Below are 23,082 nucleotides of genomic sequence, written 5' to 3'. Positions count from 1 at the left end.
TTAACTTCTGAGCCATCTCTCCAGTACCTGGTGTTGATTGGATTTTTTTTACAGGGTGAGAAATAATGATCTGGTTTCCATTCTTCTACTTGAGGATGTCAAGTTTTTCCTGTGTCATTTGCTGAAAAGGCTATCTTTTCTTCAGTGTGTATTTTTGGCATCTTTGTCAAAAGTCAGCTGGGCAGGTGGCTGTCACTATGTGGGTTTATATCTGGGTCCTCTGTTCCATTGGGTGTGTGTGTGTGTGTGTGTGTGTGTGTGTGTGTGTGTGTGTGTGTGTGTGTGTGCGCGCGCGCGCGCTTGTACCATGGTATTGTTGTTTTTCTCTAAATCTTAATTGTTCGATTTTACCAATAAAGACTTGGGAGCCAGATGCTGGAGTGAAAGCCTGCTGTTTCAGAGAGGCAGAGAAAGCACCCAGCTGACCTTCCTCCCCTGCTGACGTTCCATAAAAGGACTTTCTCCTATGCCTTCTCAACCAAGATTCCTCAAACTGAATGTCCTCCCTTCTACTTTCTGTGTGTCTTTCTGTCTGTTCTCCTCCCTCTTACTCTCTGGTTTTTTTCCTGTCAACTGGTTGCTTGCTCTTCCTCTTAACCTATGGTTGACTTTATTTAATCCTGCCTGTTTACAATATTAAAGCAGAAAGCTCTTGAATTAAAGGTGTGTCTAGGGCTGAGCCACACCACAACTAGAAACAGTTTTTTTTTTCCGCAGTAAACAATGTAATTTCGGGGTTCACAGTGTGATCAAATATCCTACAACATGGTATTTTTATTACTATAGCTCTGTAGCATAACTTGCAATTAGGTATGACAATATCTCTAGTGAGCATGCGTGCGCACACGCACATACACACACACACACACATTTTTGTGAGCAATGATGTTGGAAATTTGATGGAGGTTGCGTTGAATGAGTCTGTATATTGCTTTTGGTAGTACAGTCGTTTTCTCAATCTTAATTCTTCCTGTCCATGAGCATGTATCTGGGGAAACCTTCCCAACTTCTAGTGTCTTCTTAAATTTCTTCAGTTTACAAAGTTTTTGTTGTAGAGATCTTGCATTTCCTTGGCTAAGTTTATTCCAGAGTACTTTATTTTTTTTCTTGAGGCAGTTATGGATTGTTGCCCTGATTTCTTTGTCAGCACAGTTACTATTTGTACCCAGGGAGGCTACTGATTATTCAATGTTAATTTTGTATCCTGCGTCTTTGATGAAAATGTTTACCAATTTTTTTTGTGGAGTCTTTAGGATCTCTTATGTGTAGAGTTCTGTCACCTGCAAATAAGGATACTTTGGCTTTTTCCTTCCCTATTTGTCCCCTTTTATTTCCTTATCTTGTCTTAGTGCTGTAGATGACTATAAGCAAGCACTCTATATCAGAGTAGAGATAGTAGACACCATTTCTTGCTCTTGATTTTAGGTAATGCTTTGAGTTTCCCCACTTAGTGTAGTGTTGGCTATAGGTTTATTTATATAGCTTTATTATTCCTTCCAGTCCTACTTTCCTCAGAGCTGTCCCCCCACCCCTTTTCAATGAAGGAGTATTAGATTTTATCCTGGAGTCTGTTAATGTGATGCACTATATTTATTGATTGTGTGTGTTGCACCATCCCTATGTTTCTGGAACAAAACCAGCTTGACATGGTAGTTGATCTTTTTGATGCTTTTTTGAATTGTAAATATTTTGTTGAGAATTTTCATATTTCTGTGTTCATTAGGGAAACTTGCCTATAGTTTTCTTTTGTTTTGTCTTTTTTTTATGGTTTTGGTATCAAGATAATACTGGCTTCAAAAACATTTGGTAGGGTTATCTCCCTTCTGTTTATGAAGTAGTATAAGAAGCATGGATGGTGGTTCTTAAAAGTTAAGGAGAGTTCACTAGTAAACCTACCCGGGCCTGTTACATTTGAGAGATATAGTTCTTTATTATTATTGATTTAATTTCATTGCTATTAATATTCCATTTAATTTTTTAATCTTTTTATTTGTGTGTGTGTTTGTGGGGTGTTGCATACATGTCATGGCACATTTATGAAGGACAGAGGGTAATATTGTGGGGTTGGCTATGTGGGTTCAGAGGAGTGAACTCAAGTTGTCGGATTTATGGCACTTTACCCACAGAGCCATCTGGTTGGTCTGGTCTTTTCTATATTTATACTGAATTGAAGAAATGACCTTGTGAGAGGATTATTTTGAGTTCCTCTTAATTCTTTTAATATTTTTGGATATAATAGGAGCCTAAAGAGTTATTACCATAAAATCTTTTTTGAGACAGGATTTCTCTGTATAGCCTTGGCTGTTCCTGGAACTCTCTCTGTAGACCAGGCTGGCCTTGAACTCACAGAGATCCACCTGCATCTGCCTCCCTTGTGCTGGGATTAAAGGCATGCGCCACCACCACCCGGCTACCATAGAATTTTAAAAGGAGTCATTTAGCTAATTTTTATCAAGTGTTTATTTGAAAGTAAGGCTCTACCCTCCCCTGGCTAATTTCTTTCTCCAGATAGCTTATTCTGTTGCATAAAGAAGATCTCTCCAGTGAATTGTGTAATAATGCTCATGTTTGGAAAAGAACACGCTTGCCTGTTAACACAAGGGAACATATAATAAAATTTTTTGGAATTGATACTTATTTAGAAAGCATCTTGAGGTTGGAGAGATGGCTCAGTGGTTAAGACTTGTGCTGCTCTTGCAGAGGACTTGAGTTCAGTTCCTAGCATCTATGTTAATAGGTTTACAACTGTAACTTCAGCTACCTGTGATCTTACACCTTCTTCTGGCCTCCATGGGCATCACCACACATAGGCACATACAAATAAACAGACACATACAAATAAATAAAAATAAAATAAATATTAATAATAGAAAGCATTCTGTAATATTGTTCTTAATGTCTTGGGGGATTCATAGACCCTTTAGAAGTTGACAAAAACAATGGTTTCTGTAGAGAAATGTACTCATATATACAAAGGCAGTTGAAGGCCCGTGGAGTTTAGGTTTAGAACTCCTCTATTGAAAGCTCAGGAAAGCTTCTGGTATTCCTCGACAGAATATAGTATTTTTTTTTTATTTTCAATATATATATAGAGAAATACCTAACCCTAATTCAATTCTATGGATTCTGATTCACCTCTTGTAATGATGATTTTGTTTTGAATTTTGCTTCCTCTCTAGCATCTGGACCATAAGAACTGTGCTTATTTTCTTCTTTTCCAAGAGAACAGAGAGAAATAGTAAGTTTAAGTTCCATAATTTTTTATAACTATGTATTAAATAAGCAAACATCTTACTGTGTGATATTTTATAAGCCAGTTATGAAATGGTTTATGAGATCATAGTGTGTATGAGATCATAATGTGGTAAGTATCAGAATTGTTTGCTATACAGTAAAACAAAGTTTATGAATGTAAGAAATTTCTATTTTTAATATGTGTCAGTTCTTATTTAGATTTTTTTTTTACACAAAACATTTTCTTAAATAAAGGCAAATTGTATTTGTTAAATTAATCTTTGTGGGAAACATTGGTACAGAGTAAAATCTAGCACACATATTCTTGTTCCTTTTATTCCTTTTATTATTTTATGTATATGGGTATTTTACCTGCGTGTTTGTGTGCATCATGTGTGTGCTGCCTGGTACGTGTGGAGTCCAGGAGAGTTTACTGGACCCCCTGGTTAAAGATGGTTATGAGTGACTATGTGTGCTAGGAATCGAACTGGGTCCTCTGGAAGAGTAGCTAGTGCTTTTAACCACAGAGCCATCTCTCTAGCCTTCTGACTTTCCTTTTAACTGAATTACTCTCATCATCCTCACAGCCCTTTAGCTTTCTTTTAATTAAAATATAAAAATATAATAATCAACTTCTGTGTATGTTTTATATATGTGCAAGTTTTAAAGATTTTCAGGTCTTACAAAATATCTTAATCAGTTATACATTTATTGAAAAAAATTTTCATACAATATATTCTGATCACTGTTTTCCTTCCCTCAGATCCTCCCCACCTCCATACCTAGCCAACTCCACACCCTTTTTTTTCTTTCTTTAGAAAACAAATAGACAATTTTAAAAAAGCAAGAATAAGAAAAGCAAAAACAAAGAAAAATCACAAGAAACACTCATACACACACTCAGATACATGCAAAAACAAAACCCATAACACAAAATCAAAAATTATGATATATAAGCAAAAGACCAGTAAGACCAAAAAAAAATATATGTCTAGACAAAGCAAATATGAGACAGAAAACCTATAAAAAATAACCCTTAAGTGTGGTTAACATGCCCGGTGAGACTCTACTGGAGAAAACTAATTTTTCCTTTACAAGAGATGTTATTTGGAGATAGCTTTTTGGTTAGGGATGGGAGATTGTATCCACTTCTACCTTTGCGCACTGAACCATGTCCGGCTTGAATCTGTGCGAGCCCTGTGCATGCTGCCACCAGGGAGTTCTTTGTGAGTTCATATCCGTCCTGATGTGTCTGGAAGACACTGTTTCCTTGGTGTCACCCATCCCCTCTGGCTCTTACATCTTTCCACTGCCTCTTCTGCATAGCTCTCTGAGCCCAAGGGAAGGAGTTTGATGAAGACATCCCATTTAGAACTGACTGTTCCAAAGCCTCTCACTTTCTGCACATTGTCTGGTTGTGAGTCTCTGTGTTAGTTCCCATGTACTTCAAGAGAAAGGTTGTCTGATGATGCTTGAGTGAGGTACTGATCTATGGGTATGGCGTAATGTCATTAGGAGTCATTTTATTGCTAGATTCCTTCAGCATAGTGGTTCTCAACCTTCCTAATACTGCGACCCCTTAGTTTCATTCCTCATGTTGTGGTGAGCCCTAACCATAAAATTATTTTTATTGCTACTTCATAACTGTAATTTTGCTTCTGTTATGAATCATAATGTAAACATCAGATATGCAGGATATCCGATATGCGATCCCTGTGAAAGGGTCATTTGACCTCTTAAGGAATTGTGACCCACAGGTTGAAAACCACTGTTTTAGCAGAACAATAGTATTTGGTTTTCTCCTAGATCCATGGCATGTCTAGTCTCAGGTTTTTGGCCACCTGAGCAGTGTCAGGCATGAGTTCCAGCTTGTGGAGTGGGCCTTATATCCAAGCAGAGAGCTATTGGTCACTCCCACAACTTTTGTGCCATTATTGCATTAGCATGTCATGCAGACAGGTCACCATGTAGATCATGGCTTGTAGCTGGGTTGAGGTTTGACTCTTTCCTCTATAGTGTGGGCAGTATCTTTCAGTACCATGAACACTAGTCTTCCCTAGGAGTGAAGGCTCTAGCTAAGCACCAGCTTGACTTCTCTGTGTTCAGTGAGAAATATACATTCATCTTAAATGAACTTTCCATGTGGTCTGCTTCTTTTTCTTTTGTTTTTTCCCCACTGTACAAAGTTTAGTATACTAAACTCTTACATACCTATGATCCTACTTAAACAGTTATCATCTCATGGGCTGTCTTAATTTTGTTTTTGCCTTCACCTTCGCTGCTTACATTATTTTGAAGTATATCTTAAAATAGAGTAATTATAATATAATAAATTAATCATACTTAGAAATATTAATAAAATATTAACATCAGATATTAAATATTAAATTTCCAGTAGTTTAAAAAGTGCTACTTGCTTTAAAAATATTTTGTTTGGCCGGGCGGTGGTGGCGCACGCCTTTAATCCCAGCACTCGGGAGGCAGAGCCAGGCGGATCTCTGTGAGTTCGAGGCCAGCCTGGACTACCAAGTGAGTTCCAGGAAAGGCGCAAAGCTACACAGAGAAACCCTGTCTCGAAAAACCAAAAAAAAAAAAAAAAAAAAAAAAAAAAAATATTTTGTTTGATTCAGTATGTAAATAAGGTTGTACAAATAGATGGCCTTTAAAGTGTCCTCCTTGCATATGACCTCACTTCTATCCAGTTTAGGATATGTGGTCTAGCCCAGCAACCACTATTTTCAGACACCTCTGCTGTTTTTTTTTTTCACACCTTTCCTTATCATACTTATTTGGGAAACTCTACCCTGTTTAAATATATTACATGCTTAATCTTCAACAAACATTATTTGAATACACTTAATTTTTCCACTTAAAAACACTTTTATTTATTATGTGTGTGTGTGTGTGTGTGTGTGTGTGTGTGTGTGTGTGTGTGTGCCTGTGTGTGTTTATATGCCAGATGTATGTAGTGCAGGTGTCTGCGGAGGCTAGAAGAGGGCGTTTGATCATTGGAACTGTAGTTACAGGTGGTTGTGAGTTGCCTGATATGGGTGTTGGGAACCAAGCTCTAGTCCTGTGCAAGAGCAGCAAGTGTTGAGCAGCTGCTCCTCTCCAGGTCCTTAAATACACTAAACTTAAATCTGATTACCAATCAAATCTGTATGTTAGTTGTTCTCTAGTCCATGTATTTTTTTCTTTAAAAACCCTACATTATTTATTTATTGTGTTGTGTATGGGCATACATGTGTGTGGGTGTGTATGTCCACACTATACATGTGTGGGGGTGTATATGTCCACACTGTACATGTGTGGGTGTATATGTCCACACTGTACATGTGGGGGGTGGAGAACAACCTTCAGGAGTTACTTATTTTTACTGATTATTTCTACAGAAAAACTAGAAACAATACATTTGTAAGGGGATTCCTCTTTTATTAAGGTTTTATTTAATGTGTATGTGTGTTTTGTCTGCATGCATGTATGTGCACCACGAGTGGAGGTCAAAAGGAGGGTGTCAGATCCCCTGGAACTGGAATTAAAGATGGTGGTGAGCCATCATGTGGGTGATGGGAAGTGAACCTAGGTCCTATGCAAGAGCAACAAGTGCCCTTAATCTCTGAGCCATCTCTCCAACTTCTCTTATTTTTCCAAAATTATTTATTTTTATTTAAAACATTATTATTTTTGGGACAGAGTTTCAGTTTGTAGCTCTGGCACCTAGAAATCCTTATGCAGACCAGGCTGGCCTTGAACTCACAGAAATCTTTTTGCCTCTGCCTCTCCTTGGGATTAAAAGTGTGCAGCACCATGCCTGGCTTAAGGAATATCTTTTGAAGTGATTCTTCATGTTTCATTATGCCAACTTAAATAAGCAGGCAAATTTTAGAAATCTTTAATTTTGAAAAGCTACTGATATCCCTTTGTAAGTCTCTTCTCAGATATAATAAAGATTTTCAAAAGCTTAATTTTTATTAAAATGAGTAACATACTTCTTAGAAACGGAATATCTTTATTACTATATAAAAAGACACTTGGGCCGGGCGGTGGTGGCGCACGCCTTTAATCCCAGCACTCGGGAGGCAGAGCCAGGCGGATCTCTGTGAGTTCGAGGCCAGCCTGGGCTACCAAGTGAGTTCCAGGAAAAGGCGCAAAGCTACGCAGAGAAACCCTGTCTCGAAAAACCAAAAAAAAAAAAAAGACACTTGGTATTTGTAAATTAATGTGGGTGGAATGTTAAAAAAGTAAAAGTGTTGTTTCTGAAAACATTAAGAATTTTTGTCTAGGGGCAAGAGAGATGGCTGAGCAATTAGGAGCACTGGCTGCTCTTCCAGAGGACCCACGTTCAATTCCCAGCAACCACATGGCAGCTCACAACTGTGGTGATATATTGTGTACCCCAGTAAAGCTTGCCAGAGGATCAGAAGACAGAGCCAGCTTCTAGATTAGAAATAGAGGCCAGACAGTGGTGGCACACACCCTTAATCCTATTACTTGGTGTGGATCTCTGTGAGTTCAAGGCCACACTTGAAACAGAGCCAGGCAGTGGTGGCACATGCCTTTAATCCCAGTACTGAGAAGCACACACGCCTTTAATCCCAAGAAGTGACAGCAGGGTGGAGAAAGGTATATAATGCATGAGGAAACAGGAACTAAGGCAATTCAGCTGAGACCCTTTCAGGTGAGGACTCAGAGGCTTCCAGTCTGAGGAAACAGGATTGGCTGAGGAGTTGGCGAGGTGGGGTTGGCTGTGGCTTGTTCTGCTTCTCTGATCTTCCAGCTTTTACCCTGATATCTGGCTCTGGGTTTTTATTAAAAGACCATCTAAGATTCAAACAACAACTGTCTATAACTCCAGTTCTAGGAATTCTGACACCCTCACACAGACACACATGCAGGCAAAACACCAATGCACATAAAACAAAAATAAACTATTAAAAAAAGAATTTTGTCTATATAAAATCCATTTAAATTTTTCCTGAATCTTGAAATGTATAATACAGGTAGAATATGAAATGTATGGGTAAATATTGATAATTTTGATCTCTACATATGTGATAAATTTAGAGAAATTCAGAACATTTTCTTGTTTGTCTCATGTATATATTATTTATGATGATTGAGTCTCATATCTAAGCATCTTAATATTTGATTTAGCTCACATTTAAATCTTGTTTTCTAGATGAAGCATTGGATGATTTAAAATCCCAGAAGAAAAAGATAGTAAGTTAAATTTTATTTAATGTTAATTTATATAAATAAGTTAAGAACAGGATAATTAATGCTTATATATTATACCTTAGTGACTCTTCAGGGAACGCTTTTGACAGTATTTTAATGTTGAAATTATTATGGTTTTTTTTTAGTTAATAGTAATACTCAGGAAAAAGTAGGTTTTGAGATTCTGAGAACTTATGTTAATTGGAAGCTAAGAAATAAGCAAATAATTGAAGAACTAAATGAGGCAGAGAAGGTATAAAGGTGAGCCCCAAATGGAGGGAATGTATACTTGTGTAAATTCTTAGGTCTCCTTAGTACCGTAAGACAGAGAGAGAGAGAGAGAGAAAGAGAGAGAGAGAGAGAGAGAGGAGAGAGGAGAGAGGAGAGAGAGAGAGAGAGAGAGGAGAGAGAGAGAAGAGGAGGGGAGGGGAGAGAAGAAGAGAGAGAGAGAGGAGAGAGAGAAGAGAGAGAGAGAGGGAGAGAGGGAGAGAGGAAAAAGAATATTAGTTGTAAGAGACAAATTCAATGTGAAAAGACTGAAACAAGAGGGAATATGACATTTTCTTCTAGTATCTTCTACTTTACTCCAGCATTGGTGAGCACATGGATACCTGTTGTGAGGCTAATTAGTGAATGCTTTGGGTGTTTGGGGAAGAGTACTAGAGTAAGAAAAAGAGCCAAGGTATTCAGAGGTCGGCATATGAAAGTCTGTAAGTGAGTTGATCTTGGGGTTTGTCTTAGTGGTTTTACACATTTTCTTAGTATTAAAGTGTGGAAATGGTGATTGTTGATAGCATGATGTTATGTAGAAACTCATAAAATGAAATTTAATCAAGTATTCAAGTATATATGGTCTGTTTAATGTACTTTTGTCTAGAGTATAAGTTGTATTAGTTTTCTGTTGCTCTTATAAATAAACGAGGTATTTAATGTAAACTGGTGATAATTTACTTTGCTTCCTGACTTTAAAGGTTTCAGCCCTTGATCACTTGCCTGTGGTAGCATAGTACCTCAATGACGGGTGCGTGTTGTATGAAAAGGATTTTAAGTAAAAGTTAAACATAAAGGGGAATGGGTTTGTACCTATTAGTGCCTTAAGAATTATCTTAATTGAAATAAATAAATGAAACACAGACACACAAGTGAATACTTAAGGCTGACTGATCTACTAGGAATTACAGTTGTTGAAATAGCATTTTGACTTTTGAGTTCTGTGTTAAAGATTATAGTTGTATGTAATCTTTAAAATTTTAAAACATTTTTGTCTTTTAAAAACTTTCACTGCATATATTGATTATATTTATTATTATTCATATATATTATTCATACAAATATATATTGTATAATGAGCACATTCCCCTCTCATATCTCTCTGCTCACCCCACTTCATTAGTCCCCTTTGTTCCCATAGACAGTTTCACTTTTTCTTCCTGTCATGTATGTACACATGGTTTTGTGTTTGTCTAAAATCTGAGAATCACATACAGGAGAAAACATACAATACCTGTTTTTTCTGAGACTGGCTTAATTTTCTTAATATGCCAGTCTTTGTAAACCTAGCAGTAGATTTCATCCATACCTGTATTGGCCAAATCAGTAGCTTCTTACCACATTGACTATTTACATTTTCATTATTTATCGTGAAATAAAACTGTAAATTTAATTTGTAGGTCATAAAGCAACATTTTAAGTGCTCACTTACCATATTCTATTGTGCCAGTGTAGAGAATTTCTGTCATTACTGAGAGGTCTGTTATAGTACAACAGATCTAAAAGTTATTAGCATCAGAGGTTAAATTCTTTAATATCCATGATGACATTGATTTGGGCATATATTTCATGATACTCTTTCTCTACCTCCATTCTTAATTTTCCCTAGTCCAAAATGAATTTTACATCATAAAATTGAGCTTGCTTGAGAATTTATTATAATTTTGAAATAATTAGTAAAATATTTCAGTTTTACTAAATTAGATTTATAAATCATCTAAGGACTTGGCATCTTAAATGTTGAACATTTAATGGGGAATCAATTAACTTCTATTGTGTTTCTTTTAGAGCTATGCTTTAACTAAGTAAATGTGGTCTGGGTTGCTTTTTAAAATAAGTATCCTTGGAATGAACATGACATATAATGAATATAAGTGGTTATATGTCACTGAGAAGGAAAAGATCCTGTTCCAGTTTTTCCAAAAGCATTTTATATTGCACAGTAGTTATTTGTCATAACTGATTTATACTAAATTTATACTAAATTTCAACTTTTTCTGCTGAAAAGATATTTTACTAGTGATTACTTTTAAAATCAAACCCCTGTTTTAGACTATAAAGTGACTTGAGAGCATTGTAAATAAAGTGCTATAACAATGAAGTATTTTAATTACAGCCCCTAGTGTGAGCATAAAACTCAGTAAAAATTGACTTACGTTCTGTGTTTGGTTTTTTCTTCTGAAGTTGTTTGAATCTAAGTAAAAAAAGAGGAGGGGAGGACGTTAGCTTTTGAGTCACTTGAGCAAATTCCATGGCTGCTCTCCCAGTTAGTGAGTTCTCATTGCATTTGCAGCAAGCTAATTGCTTCTGCTAATAAATAATCTAAAATCGATGCTGACAGCAGTTAATTGGCACAGAGATTTTATTTTGTAAAGCTCTTGGCTAACGACCTTCTTAAATTAATAGCATTAAGTGCTATGAGGAAATAAATCTGAGGAATTGCCTGTCATTTGCTTGTCATGTCTAATAACTTCCAATAATGATGGCTGATAGATTTTTGCACATTCCATTATTGAAGTTGGTGCATGTAATTATTCTCCTCATTATATGTAAACAATTAGCGATATTTGGTATTTCCTTGCAGTAAAGCTGCTAAAATACAAGCAGTGTTATTAGAGGTTAGGAACTATTTTAAAAGCTTGGATTTTAATGATTTGATTGTTGGAAATCTTTCTATTTAGATACATTTGCGAATATAAGTACAAATAGGAGAGGAGTGACTTTATTTTGTTTGATTCCAAGATTGATACTTTAATACCCCTTGAATAAGATTTATAAAAATAAATAGTATATGTTTCAAAATATAACAATTTATGGAAATTTTTGTTTTTAGCTTGAAGAAGTCATGGAAAAAGAAACTTATAAGACAGCTAAGTTAATTCTTGAAAGATTTGATCCAGACTCAAAGAAAGCAAAGGTAAAACTGTGACATTACTGTTTTTTCATTACAACTTATACATTGTATTAGGGACTGTATAACTTAAACATTATTGTAATTGACAGGAGTTTGAGCCGCCATCTGCTGGAGCAGCTGTAACTGCAAAACCAGGACAAGGTAAATAACTTTGTAGAAACTGCTGCTGCTGTTGGAAAGATCCATATTTACCCAAGTGAGTTCACAAGTGTGTGTTGGTGGTGTGTAAAAAGTTAAATGCTTTTATGTTAATTTATACTTGATAATCTGACATCTGACGTAGGATAGATAATAATAATTTTTATTTTGTGGGAATATGTTGATAAGTTAGAATATTAAATATTTATTGAGATTAAAATATATAATTGATTTTAATCTTGAAATTTAATTGATTTCACCTATATTTTATGAGCTTTTTCCCTTGCAAATAATAATCTTTGGAATATCTGTTATTAATATCTCTTCATTTTTATGATTTCTTTCTGGAGAATGAAGATTTTTGTGATGGTTAAAAAACTTTAAAATAACACATTTACTTAATACAAAAGCAAAATAATTTAAAAATGAGAAAAAAGAAAATTGAATATATATGAAATTTTTTATATCATTTATATAGAAATATATAGAAAGAAAAATTTCATGTAACAACAAATTTTTGGAGTTGTATTACCTACCATACTGTCATCACCAATACATTAAATACTATATAAAATTTCAAGTCATTTTATTTTATTGTGAATTATTTAAATTTAGTTTATTATTCTTAAGTGTATGATGTGTGTATGTGTGTGGGAGGGGGCATGTGTGCCAGGGCTTATGTGTAGAGGTCAGAGGTAACTTTGGAGTTGACTCAATCCTTCCACCTTCCTGTGTGTTGTAGAGATTGAGCTCAGATTCTCAGGCTTATGGGTAAGCCTCCTCAAGTCATTTTAAATGGTATATAAAATGTCTGCTAAAATGGAGTGTGAAGATATCTTGAGTTTCATTAGTTTTTAATCTTTGTAGTTTTTTACTAGAGTCTGGTAAGTTTTTAAGATTTTGTGGCATTGAGGAATATAAAATACATAGAAAACTGCAACTCTTGTCTTTGCAGAATTGAAGCCTGGTTTTAAAGTTACAATATCATTTATAACTTTGAGAAGGGAATCTTTTTATAAATATCCACAAGGACCATGAAGATGAAATGAGTCACATTTTAGGTTTTCTAATTGATATTGCTGGTGGGAAGAATTCACTCAGTCTTTATAACTAGGATTTTGGGTTAGAAAAATATTAGCTTGTTCTTTATTTTTTTCATTGCTTTTTTTGGTAAAAGTAAAAGTTCACATGATTAAAATAAATTACATATATGTGTTTCTAGTGAAATTTCCATATTTACAATCAGTGTTAAGTTTTTCTATAGTTTATACATTTGTTAAGCAATCCTAGAAAGAAGTTGTGTTACATGTAAAACATTGTTTGTATATGTACTTTTAAGAAGTACTACTTAAGAAATACTGAGTTCATAGAAGCAGAGAGTAATATTGTTGTTTCCAGAGATATAGAGGTGATGGGAGCAATAGGGAGAGATTGGTCAAGGGATGACATTTAGTTATATAGATGAATGTAATACATAGACAGCTAACAGATAGGGTAGTGACTAGACTTAGTAATGCTGTATTGCTTACTTGAAATTTGCAAAGATAGTGGACTTTATGTGTTCTCTCCATATACAGGAAAACCGGTATGGTGGATATGGCTAATAGCTTACTGTAGGAATCATTTAATAATGTGTAAGAAGTTCTTTGAATAAGTAAGAACACTAGTAAACATGTTTTTCAGTGTGGTATTTTACAGAAAGCCATGGCTGTTACTGTCCTAGGTATTTTAGTGTTTAAAATAGCAATTTTAAGAATTTAAACTTTTCTTAGAAACTTTAGAGACCCAAATAACGTTTTTCTTCTGACACGATAATTATAGAAAAGCGGCTGCTGATTTCATTTGCTTTTGGATAGTCTTAGAGAGAATATTTAGCTATATTGTGATCAGTCATTTAAAAAATGCGTTTAAGGAGCAGGGAAGAGGACTCTGGTAAAGGCACTTGCTGCCAGCGTGATGACTTGCGTCTATCCCCAGGATCTACATGTTGGAAAGAGAGAACTGACTCCTGCACGTTGTCCTCTGACCTCATATGCATCATGGCATACAGGACACATTCCTCTCCCTCAAACTAATAAAACATTGAATTAAAAATGTATTCAATACGTACAGGCAGATATCTTGGAGAATAAAGAGATAAGGGTATCATTTTTTTGTTTGTTTGTTTTTTTTCGAGACAGGGTTTCCCTGTGTAGCTTTGTGCCTTTCCTGGAACTCGCTTGGTAGCCCAGGCTGGCCTCGAACTCACAGAGATCCGCCTGGCTCTGGCTCCCGAGTGCTGGGATTAAAGGCGTGCGCCACCACTGCCAGGCAAGGGTATCATTTTTTAACCTAAAAAATTGATAACTGTGTGCAGCTGTACATGCATGTATGTGTAAATGCATGTGGACCAGGGACACTCTCATGCTGTCACTTCAGGTGCTGTTTACTTTTTTTCAGAGGCAGGGTTTCTCACTTCCTTATAGCTCTCCAAGTAGGCTAGGTTGTCTGGCTAGCAACCTAGAGATCCACCTGTTTCTGCTTCCCCAGCACTGAGATTACAAGGGCAAGTTCCATGTCCGGCTTTTCATTTTGTGGGTTCTGGGGACTGAGCTCGGGTCATGCTACTTGCACAACACACATTTTACGATTGAGCCATTTTCCTGGTCGCATCTCCCTCAAAAAACTTAAAACTTTAAATAAAAAAACATTACTTCTTTTGGGTGTCTTACTCTAGGATATCTTACTCCTTTTGGCATATAATTGCTGTTTTGGATTTTTTCTTAACATTTAAAAAGTTCTAAATTTTGTTATAATTTCCTTCTACCTTTCAGAATTGCATTTTAGTTATGTTGAATCTTATTCAGTATCTTTTAGTTCATATCTTTATTTGTTTATTGGAGACAGGGTTTCACTCTGTAACTCAAACTAATCTGAACCCGTGGCAGTCCTCCTGCCTCAGACTCCTGAGTGCTGGGATTGCAGGTGTGTGCCACCTTTCTTAGCTTCTTGTTGTCATAGTTGTTGGTTTTGTGTTTGTGTTAGTTCTGAGCTTCTGTTAGTTTGAATCTTGAGTTTTTGCTGCACTTGCATGCTAGCTAGCTTTCCCCCTTTCCTCCCGTCTCCTCTTTTCCCTTCTGCTCTCCTTCCCTCTTACCTTCTCTGTTTAGTCTGATTTTTGGTTAACAGAAAGTGCAATAAAGTGCTGAATACATATATTGCATTCAGTTATGGCCCTTGAAGTGATCTACTCTCTAAAAGAATTTTAATTTGAAGTGTCAATTTTCTAGCTCTCTTGCAAATTGCTGAGCTGCAAAAACTGATGCGTGTATAATAGATATCTTTATTTTGTGTAACTGAGTTGTTAATGATGTTTACTATACTTAGACTGATTACAGATTTTGAGGATAGTTTTGTTTGAGTTGCCTATTGTTTTATTTATTTTAAAAGAAATATGTGCTTACTGTGCTTACTGGATGATTAACCCATCTTCCCTGACATTCTCTTTCAGTCTCAAGTAGATTTCAATTTATTTTTTTAAAGAACAGCTTTGATTTGTAGACAAATGTTAAAGTAAGTGTAGGTTCCTGTTTGTTCTTGTGCCAAGTTTCTCCTATCAGAACAAGAAGGTATGTTTGTAGCCATGTGATACATATGTGTTGTTAACTGAAGGCCGTACTGTACCCTTTCCTGTTCTCTGATACCATTTGAGTTCTATGTTATGTTTAGTTGTCTGTTCTTCTTAGACTGCTTTTAACTGGAATGGTTTCTGGATTTTTCTTTATTTTTTGATGACCTTGAGAGATCTTTCCCTAACATTTTTTGGTAAGGAATTTTTGGAGTGTTTAATCTTAAAAAAAATTAGTTATCATTTGATATGAAGGGTTGAGCATATAAAGTAGGGATCTGTGTGTATATACATTAAATAGAACCTTTTGCTACTTAGATGCTTGTATTGTCATGCACTAGAAGATGGAAAGATTTTGTCTCACTATATTAAAAAGCAATAAAGCTTGGACAGAAATAAAAAATGAAATGTGTCGCCGGGCGGTGGTGGCGCACGCCTTTAATCCCAGCACTCGGGAGGCAGAGCCAGGCGGATCTCTGTGAGTTCGAGGCCAGCCTGGGCTACCAAGTGAGTTCCAGGAGAGGCGCAAAGCTACACAGAGAAACCCTGTCTCAAAAAACCAAAAAAAAAAAAAAAATGAAATGTGTCACAGTATAAACTCCTGAGTACCCTCTATATTATAGAGAAATGTAAGTATTTGGGAATGATAAAAAATTAAATTTATTTCAAGATCTTGATTATACAGGACTAAATTTTTTAAGGACTGAGCTTTTTCGTTTTCAAGATCTTGAAATCCAGGACTATATTTAATTCTAATGTATTGTCCTTAGTTAGGGTTATTATGGCTATGATGAAATAGCATGACCAAAAGCAAATTGGAGAGGAAAGGGTTTATTTAGCTTACACTTCCACATTGCTATTCATCATCAAAGGAAGTCAGGACAGGAACTCAAACAGGTCCAGAACCTGGAGGCAGGAGCTGATGCAAAGGTCATAGAGGGCTGCTTACTGGTTTTCCCCTCATGGCTTGCTCAACCCACCTTCTTAGAGAACCAGGACTGCCAGCCCAGGTGTAGCACCACCCACCGTGGGCTGGGCCCTCCCCCATTGATCACTAATTGGGAAAATGCCTTACAGCTGGATCTCACTGAGGCCTTTTCTTAACTGAGGCTCCTTCCTCTGATGACTCTAGCTTGTGTTGAGGTAATACATAAAACTAGCCAGTACAGATGAATAGGAGATTTTTAAGTTCACATGTGCCTCATTCCTGTTGATTTAGAGGACCGTATTTCCTTGGTATCCTCCATCCCTTCTGGTTCTTACACTGGATCCTCCTCCTTTTCTGTGGGTTCCCGATCCCTGAGAGGAGGGATTTGATAGATCTCATATAGGGATGTTTTGAGTCTCTCTCACTCTGCATATTGTCTGGCTGTGGGTCTCTGTATTTGTTCCCATCTACTACAGGAGGAAGCTTCTCTGATGATAGCTGAGCAAGACACTGATCTATGAGTAGAGCAGAATGTCACTAGGAGTCATTTTAGTGCTGCGTTCTTTTAGTAGAACTGAAATACTTGGTTTTTCCCTTGGTCCTTGGGCTGTCTAGTCTTAGGTTCTTGGCCACCAAAGCAGTGTTAGGTATGGGTTTAATCTAGTGGAGTGTACCTGAGTCACATCAGATATTGGCTGGTTACTTCCACAAGCTTTGCCCCACCATTGCATTAGCATGTCTTGTGGATAGGACAGTGTTGTAGATCGAAGGGTTTGTAAGCCAGGCTGGTGTTTGTTTCTCCTTTGGTAGCATGCAGAGTACCTCCTGTACCGGAGACAATAGCTTGTAGGGGAAAGTCTCTATGTAGGTACCGGCTGGATTTCTCCACATTCAGTGATTTGTTGTAGGTGCTGTCTTCAGCAGTAGGGCCTTGCCACCAGTTTGTGGAGAGCAACCTATAGTGTTGGCAAGAGCCTGGGTTGTTTGGGGGTTCCCATGGGAACCCTTTGACCAACAACTCAAATGTAATCCATTTCTGGTACTGGAGGCTTCATTTGGTGATGAGAGCTGTCCAGTTAGGGTGGTTTTATTTAAATTGCCTTCATATATTTGTATATTTTAGGAAGCTTCTACTGCATTGGGCTTCTATACTACCCCTCAAATGGCCCTTCATTTTAGCTGCCTATCCTCATATCCTCTCTCATCTGTCCCCTTCCCCCTTCCCCACTTGATCCCCCTGTTCCAGTTGTCCTCCCCCATCCCAACTATAATTATTTATTCTGTTTCCCTTTCCTAGGGAGATGTATCTGTTCCTGCTAGTCCCTTACTCTATACCTAACCTCTGTGGTTCTAGATTATACCTCGGTTATTATTGACTTAATAGCTAATATCCACATATAAGAGAATACATACCATTTTTGTCTTTCTTGGGTTACCTCACTTAGTATGATTTTTTTCTAGTTCTACCCATTTACCTGGAACTTTTACAATTTCATTTTTTTAAAAACCAGCTGAGTAATATTCCATATTGTAAATGCACCATATTTTCACTATCCAATCATCTGTTGAGGGACATCTAGGTTGTTTCCAATTTATGGCTATTGTGAATAGAGCAACAGTGAACATGGTTGAGCAACTGTCTCTGTGGTAGGATACCCAAGAGTGCTATAGCTGGATCTTGAGGTAGATCGATACCCATCTTCCTGAGGAACCTTGCCACATTGATTGCCATAGTGGCTGTACAAGTTTGCAGGCTCACCAGCATGGATAAGTGTTCCCCTTACTCCACATCCTAGCCAGCATAAGTTGTCATTTGTTTTATTGTCTTAGTCATTGTGACAGGTGTAAGATGAAATGTAAATCAAGAAGACTTTTTTTTTTCTTTTCTTTTTTGTTAGCTTGGAGATTGGGTAAAACAGAACAAAGCTGAGACATAAACTTAGGATATAATCTAGTATAGATATGAGAAGAGGACATAAATCATACAAAGTTATGGCAGCGTAAATGAAAAAGAAGCAACTAGAGCAGTGGTTCTCAACCTATGGACTGCGACCCCTTGGGGAGCAGATATTACATGATGATTTATAACATAGCAAAATTACAATTATGAATAGCAATGGAAATTTTGTGGTTGAGGGTCACCACAAGAGGCGCTGTATTAAAAGGTTGCAGTGTTAGGAAGGTTGAGAAGCATGGAAAGTAGACTGACGTGGTTTGATGGTGATTACATTTGGAAAGCAGTGGGTAGTAAGAGGAGTCAGTAAATCATCTAGATTATCTACCGAGACTCTTGAGAGGTGTTACAAAAATAATGCCTGGTAGAATAGCTTCTAAGACATGGTGTCCTTTCTTTGTGAGTATCTGCAATCAACTTAACTATGTGCTTGCACAGTCTTTCCAGTATTGCTAAGGAAATACTTCCATGAATAATCTACAGTGTCTATGAGCTAGGAGTTGATATTCAAATCACTATTGGAAATGCCTAGGCCAATTTTGAAAAATTAAGTTATAGTTATTTTTATTATAGAATATTCAGTTCAAGAATTAATAGAAAACTACAGATTTTAATTTTTTTTCTGTTTTTTTTTTTTTTTTTTTCCGAGACAGGTTTTCTCTGTGTAGTTTTGGTACCTGTCCTGGATCTTACTCTGTAGCCCAGGCTGGCCTCGAACTCATAGAGATCCACCTGGCTCTGCCTCCCGAGTGCTGATATTAAAGGCGTGCGCCACCACTGCCTGGCTCAGATTTTAATTTTTGCATAGTTAGATTTTCATGAAAGAAACTCAAATAACTTGTGAACCATTTAATGTATAAATTAATATCTATATTTTATTTTATGTAATCTGTATGAGTGATTTGCCAGCATGCATATCTGTACACCGTGTGTGTGCCTAGTGCTGGAAGAGGCTAGAAGAGGTTATTAGATCCCCAGGAACTGGAGTTAGAGACCATTGTGAGTTGCCATATGGGTCCTGGGAATCAAACCCAGGTCCTGTGGAAAAACAACCACTTCTCTTAACCACTGAACCATCTCTTCAATTCCCTAATAACCATATTTTTTAAAAAAGAAATTTTTAGAGGCTAGAGAGATGGCTCAGCGGTGAAGAGCACTTGTTCTTAGGGAGAACCTGGGTTTCCTTCCCAGAACCCACATGGTGACTTACAACCATTTGTAACTCCAGTTCTGGGGATCTGATGAAGACACCAGGCATGGATGTGGTGGGCATACATACACAAAGGCAAATACATATAAAATAAATAAATAATTTAAAAAATATTTGGTTTTTGTTTTATACAGATGTTTTATATGTATACTTTTTTTTTTCATTTATGTACGTGTGCTGCATGACTTACAGGTACCTGTGGAGGACCGAACAGGGACTGGATCCCCTAGAACTGAGGTTACAGACAGTTGTAAGCTACCATGCAGGTGCTAGGAACTGAACCTAAGTACTCTGCAGGAGCAACCAATGCTTTTAACTGCTAAGTCATCTTTCCATTCCTTATAAAATATAATCACTGTAGATACTAGATTGCTTAAGAGCACTTACATTCTTTTTTTAGTTTTCACTTTTCCAGTATTAGGAATTGAACTTAGGACTTTACTTGTTCTTGGCAGTTGTTCCACTACTTAACTATAACCCCAACCCTTGAGTTTGTTGACCCTGGGTCTTCCCATGTAGCCCAAGCTGACTTTGAGTTAATCCTCGCCTTTGCCTCTTTATACTACTGGGATTCCATGTGGAGTACTATACTTGGCTTAGATTGCTTAGTTTTTGGTTATTGTAATCTATGAAACCAGTTTATTAATGCTAATACTAATAATGACTACTTATTAAGTACTTTTCATGTGCTTGGCTAAGCTCTTTTTGTTGATTTTCACATTCTGTACAATAACCATAGCGATTCACTATTTTCATTATGAGGAAGCAAAATTGAGAGATGTCATCAATTTAGAAAAGGCTGTGTGTATATGAAGAAAACAATATAGCTGAAATTAAGGAAGCTTGAATATAGTCTTCTGGTCATAACATGATGTTTTATAATTACTTTTAAACTTTATTTTCTTCCTTTTTGTTTATTCTAACATAGTTGGAGTCTATTGGCTTAATTTTGAATTTAAATCCAGTACAGCTAGGCATATTCTCATACTTGGTAACTGAATTTTATTAACTGATTATTAATAAAAGTATTAAGTCATCCTTCTGTCGAGAATTTACTTTAAGATTGGAGTGTAGCTCAGTTGATAGAATGTCTGTGTAGCATATGTGAAGCCCTGGGCCTGATGCTGCATGCCTCTAATTCTACAGGGAGATGGAGGCAGGAGGATCAGAAGTTTCAGGTCCTTCTCAGTTACCTGGGGAGTTTGATATATGTACCCTGTCTAAACAAACAAAAACGGTTTTTAAACTGTCAGGCAGAATCCAAACCAAAAGTGTTTAATGCACTTTTACTGTTTAGACCAATGAACATATGATTTCTTTAGTTTTAGCCCAGTAATTTAGGCTTGTGATATATAGAATTAAAAAGTTACAAAGGGTCTCTTTACTTGATATCTAATGCTAAGGTGTAAAAGGGACTGCTAGAAGTTCATGTATGTCATCTAGTAGGGATCATGAAATAGTCTGTGTAGCCAGTTAGTAAATAGCTTTGAAAGCCATATGGTCCTTTTTGCAACTTTGCAAGTGTTTGAAAGCAGCTGTAGATAATATGTAAGCAAGAGAGAGAATATCATCCAATAAAACTACAAAACCAGGCAGCAGATTAAATTTGGCACATTTGACCAATCTCTGCTCCAGAGAATCTTCTAATTTCTGACTGAAAGCTGAGGTTCATGTATGACAAAGCATGTATACACAGTGGGAGTTTTCCTTCTCTGAATGGATTGGCGCAAACAAATGTGCCAAAAGTCACCATAGTGTGAAGGGTAGGTGCCTAAATAGTGAAGCATCCTTTTTGAATAGCATTTTTATGACTACTTCAATTATTTTATTATTCCAGAATATACATGTATATATTTCCTCATTAAAATTGTTACTTTTAGTCTTGAAAAGCAAATCTACTGTTTGAAATTTTCACTAATTCTGATGTTTCCTTTTCCGTATCATAGTTAGGAAGGCTTAATATAAAAGGATGTGGCACATAACTGGGTGGTGATTTTGAATTTATTTTTAAGATGTCAGTAGATAGACAAATTAAATTGCTTTGTTGTTGTTGTTTTTCCTCAAGACAGAGTTTCTCTGTATGTAGCCTTAGCTGTCCTGGAACTCACTGTGTAGATCAGGCTGTCTCACAGAGATCCACCTGTCTCTGCCTCCTGAGTTCTGGGATTAAAGGTGTGCGCCACCACCAGCTGGCTAGTTTGGTTGTATAAACATGTACAGTTGAATTACTGGTTATTAAAAGAGTTCTCTGGTTTTGGTGTTATGTACAGTTCGCATTGTAAATGGTTAGATACAGTGCCTTTTGGTGCTACAAAATTTTAGCAAATGTCATTTATGGTTGTGGCTAATATGGTGTATTAGACATTAAGTATAGAATATACTTATTATTCTCAGAGATTCGTCAGCGAACTGCAGCTCAAAGAAACCTTTCCTCAGCACCAGCAAGCTCTACTCAGGGCCCTCCTTCACAAGTTCCAGTATCTCCTGGGCCATCAAAGGATGCTTCAGCTCCTGGGGGACCTCCAGAAAGGACTATTGCTCCAGCCTTACCCAGGCGCCTTGGATCCCCTGCTACTTCAGTGCCTGGAATGGGTAAACAGAGCACTTAATGTTATTTACAGTTTATATTGTTTTCTCTGGTTACCAATAAAATGGGCCATTTTCAGACAGTATGGAAATGGCATTTCATTTGGAAATAGCAGAGCAGTTATCTGATTAAGCGGGAGTTCCATATTCAATTAGCTATAACTCTTTACAGCTGGCACCTTGTGATACCAAAACCTATTTCTTGAGCTCATTTAACTGTTATGGCTTCTTTGTTTAAATGGCAATAAAACTTTGTAGCATTCTGTAGTCTACAGTGTAGCATTATCTTTTTATATTCAATTCTTAGAATGGCTCCAGATTTATATATGGTAGGGATAGAGGAGAGCACTTTAGCAAGTACTCATATTCTTTGCTAATTCCTCATATAGACACTAAAACTTGACAATTACCATATTTCAGGAAAAATATTCAAGCATTGTAGTGCCTGATATTACTTTTGTAAATATGAGCTAGTAGATTTTTTTCTCTTAAGTCATGGAACTATAGTGTTTTCTGATAGGTTCCTTTTAAGTTCTCTTAATAGTGTGATAGATCTGTAGATTTTATTCAGGTGTCTAACATATGGCCAGCTACTTTTTTTTTTGAAGTGTGATTAGGGCATGGAAATCTATTCACTGCTTTAGCAGATGATGCTGTTTCATGTAGATTTCCATGTCAGATTATTAAATAAGGGTAAACTATATTTTATTTATGGTATTTAATTCTAATACAGGTACTTTAGTACTTCATAACTAATTGCTACTATATAAATAGAGTAATGATTTTTGAGAGTAGACACTACTTTAATCAAGTGAGTTATTAGAGCATTTATGTAAATAAAAAGCCCCGGTGTTATTTATGGTAGATTCTTGCTTGTGTTCCTGTAAAAATGCAACTAACATTGTAGAAGACTAAGAAACTATTGATTTACAAATTAAAATAACTGACTATAAATGGAATGCATAAAAATCTTAGTATTTAAAATGATTTTAATAATACATCAAAATTTTATGTGTAGTGATAA

General features: G+C 36.4%; 1 protein-coding gene across 2 annotated transcripts in view; it reads left to right on the top strand.

Annotated features, from left to right (window-relative positions):
• The window catches only part of Lnpk (lunapark, ER junction formation factor), a 65,027-nt gene that overhangs the window by 19,324 nt on the left and 22,621 nt on the right, over positions 1 to 23,082 (top strand). For both annotated transcript variants that reach the window (XM_052722841.1, XM_052722842.1), the window contains exons 5-9: positions 3,180 to 3,238; positions 8,414 to 8,454; positions 11,555 to 11,638; positions 11,725 to 11,776; positions 21,867 to 22,064. In XM_052722841.1, coding sequence (XP_052578801.1) covers positions 3,180 to 3,238; positions 8,414 to 8,454; positions 11,555 to 11,638; positions 11,725 to 11,776; positions 21,867 to 22,064 — 434 coding nt within the window. The remainder of the gene's footprint in view (positions 1 to 3,179; positions 3,239 to 8,413; positions 8,455 to 11,554; positions 11,639 to 11,724; positions 11,777 to 21,866; positions 22,065 to 23,082) is intronic.

Source organism: Peromyscus californicus, unplaced genomic scaffold (genome assembly GCF_007827085.1).
Source record: "Peromyscus californicus insignis strain IS unplaced genomic scaffold, ASM782708v3 Scaffold_7__1_contigs__length_154581171, whole genome shotgun sequence".
Taxonomy (NCBI): domain Eukaryota; kingdom Metazoa; phylum Chordata; class Mammalia; order Rodentia; family Cricetidae; genus Peromyscus; species Peromyscus californicus.
The sequence above is the reverse complement of the archived record's forward strand: the minus strand, read 5'-3'. Positions and strand labels throughout refer to the sequence as shown.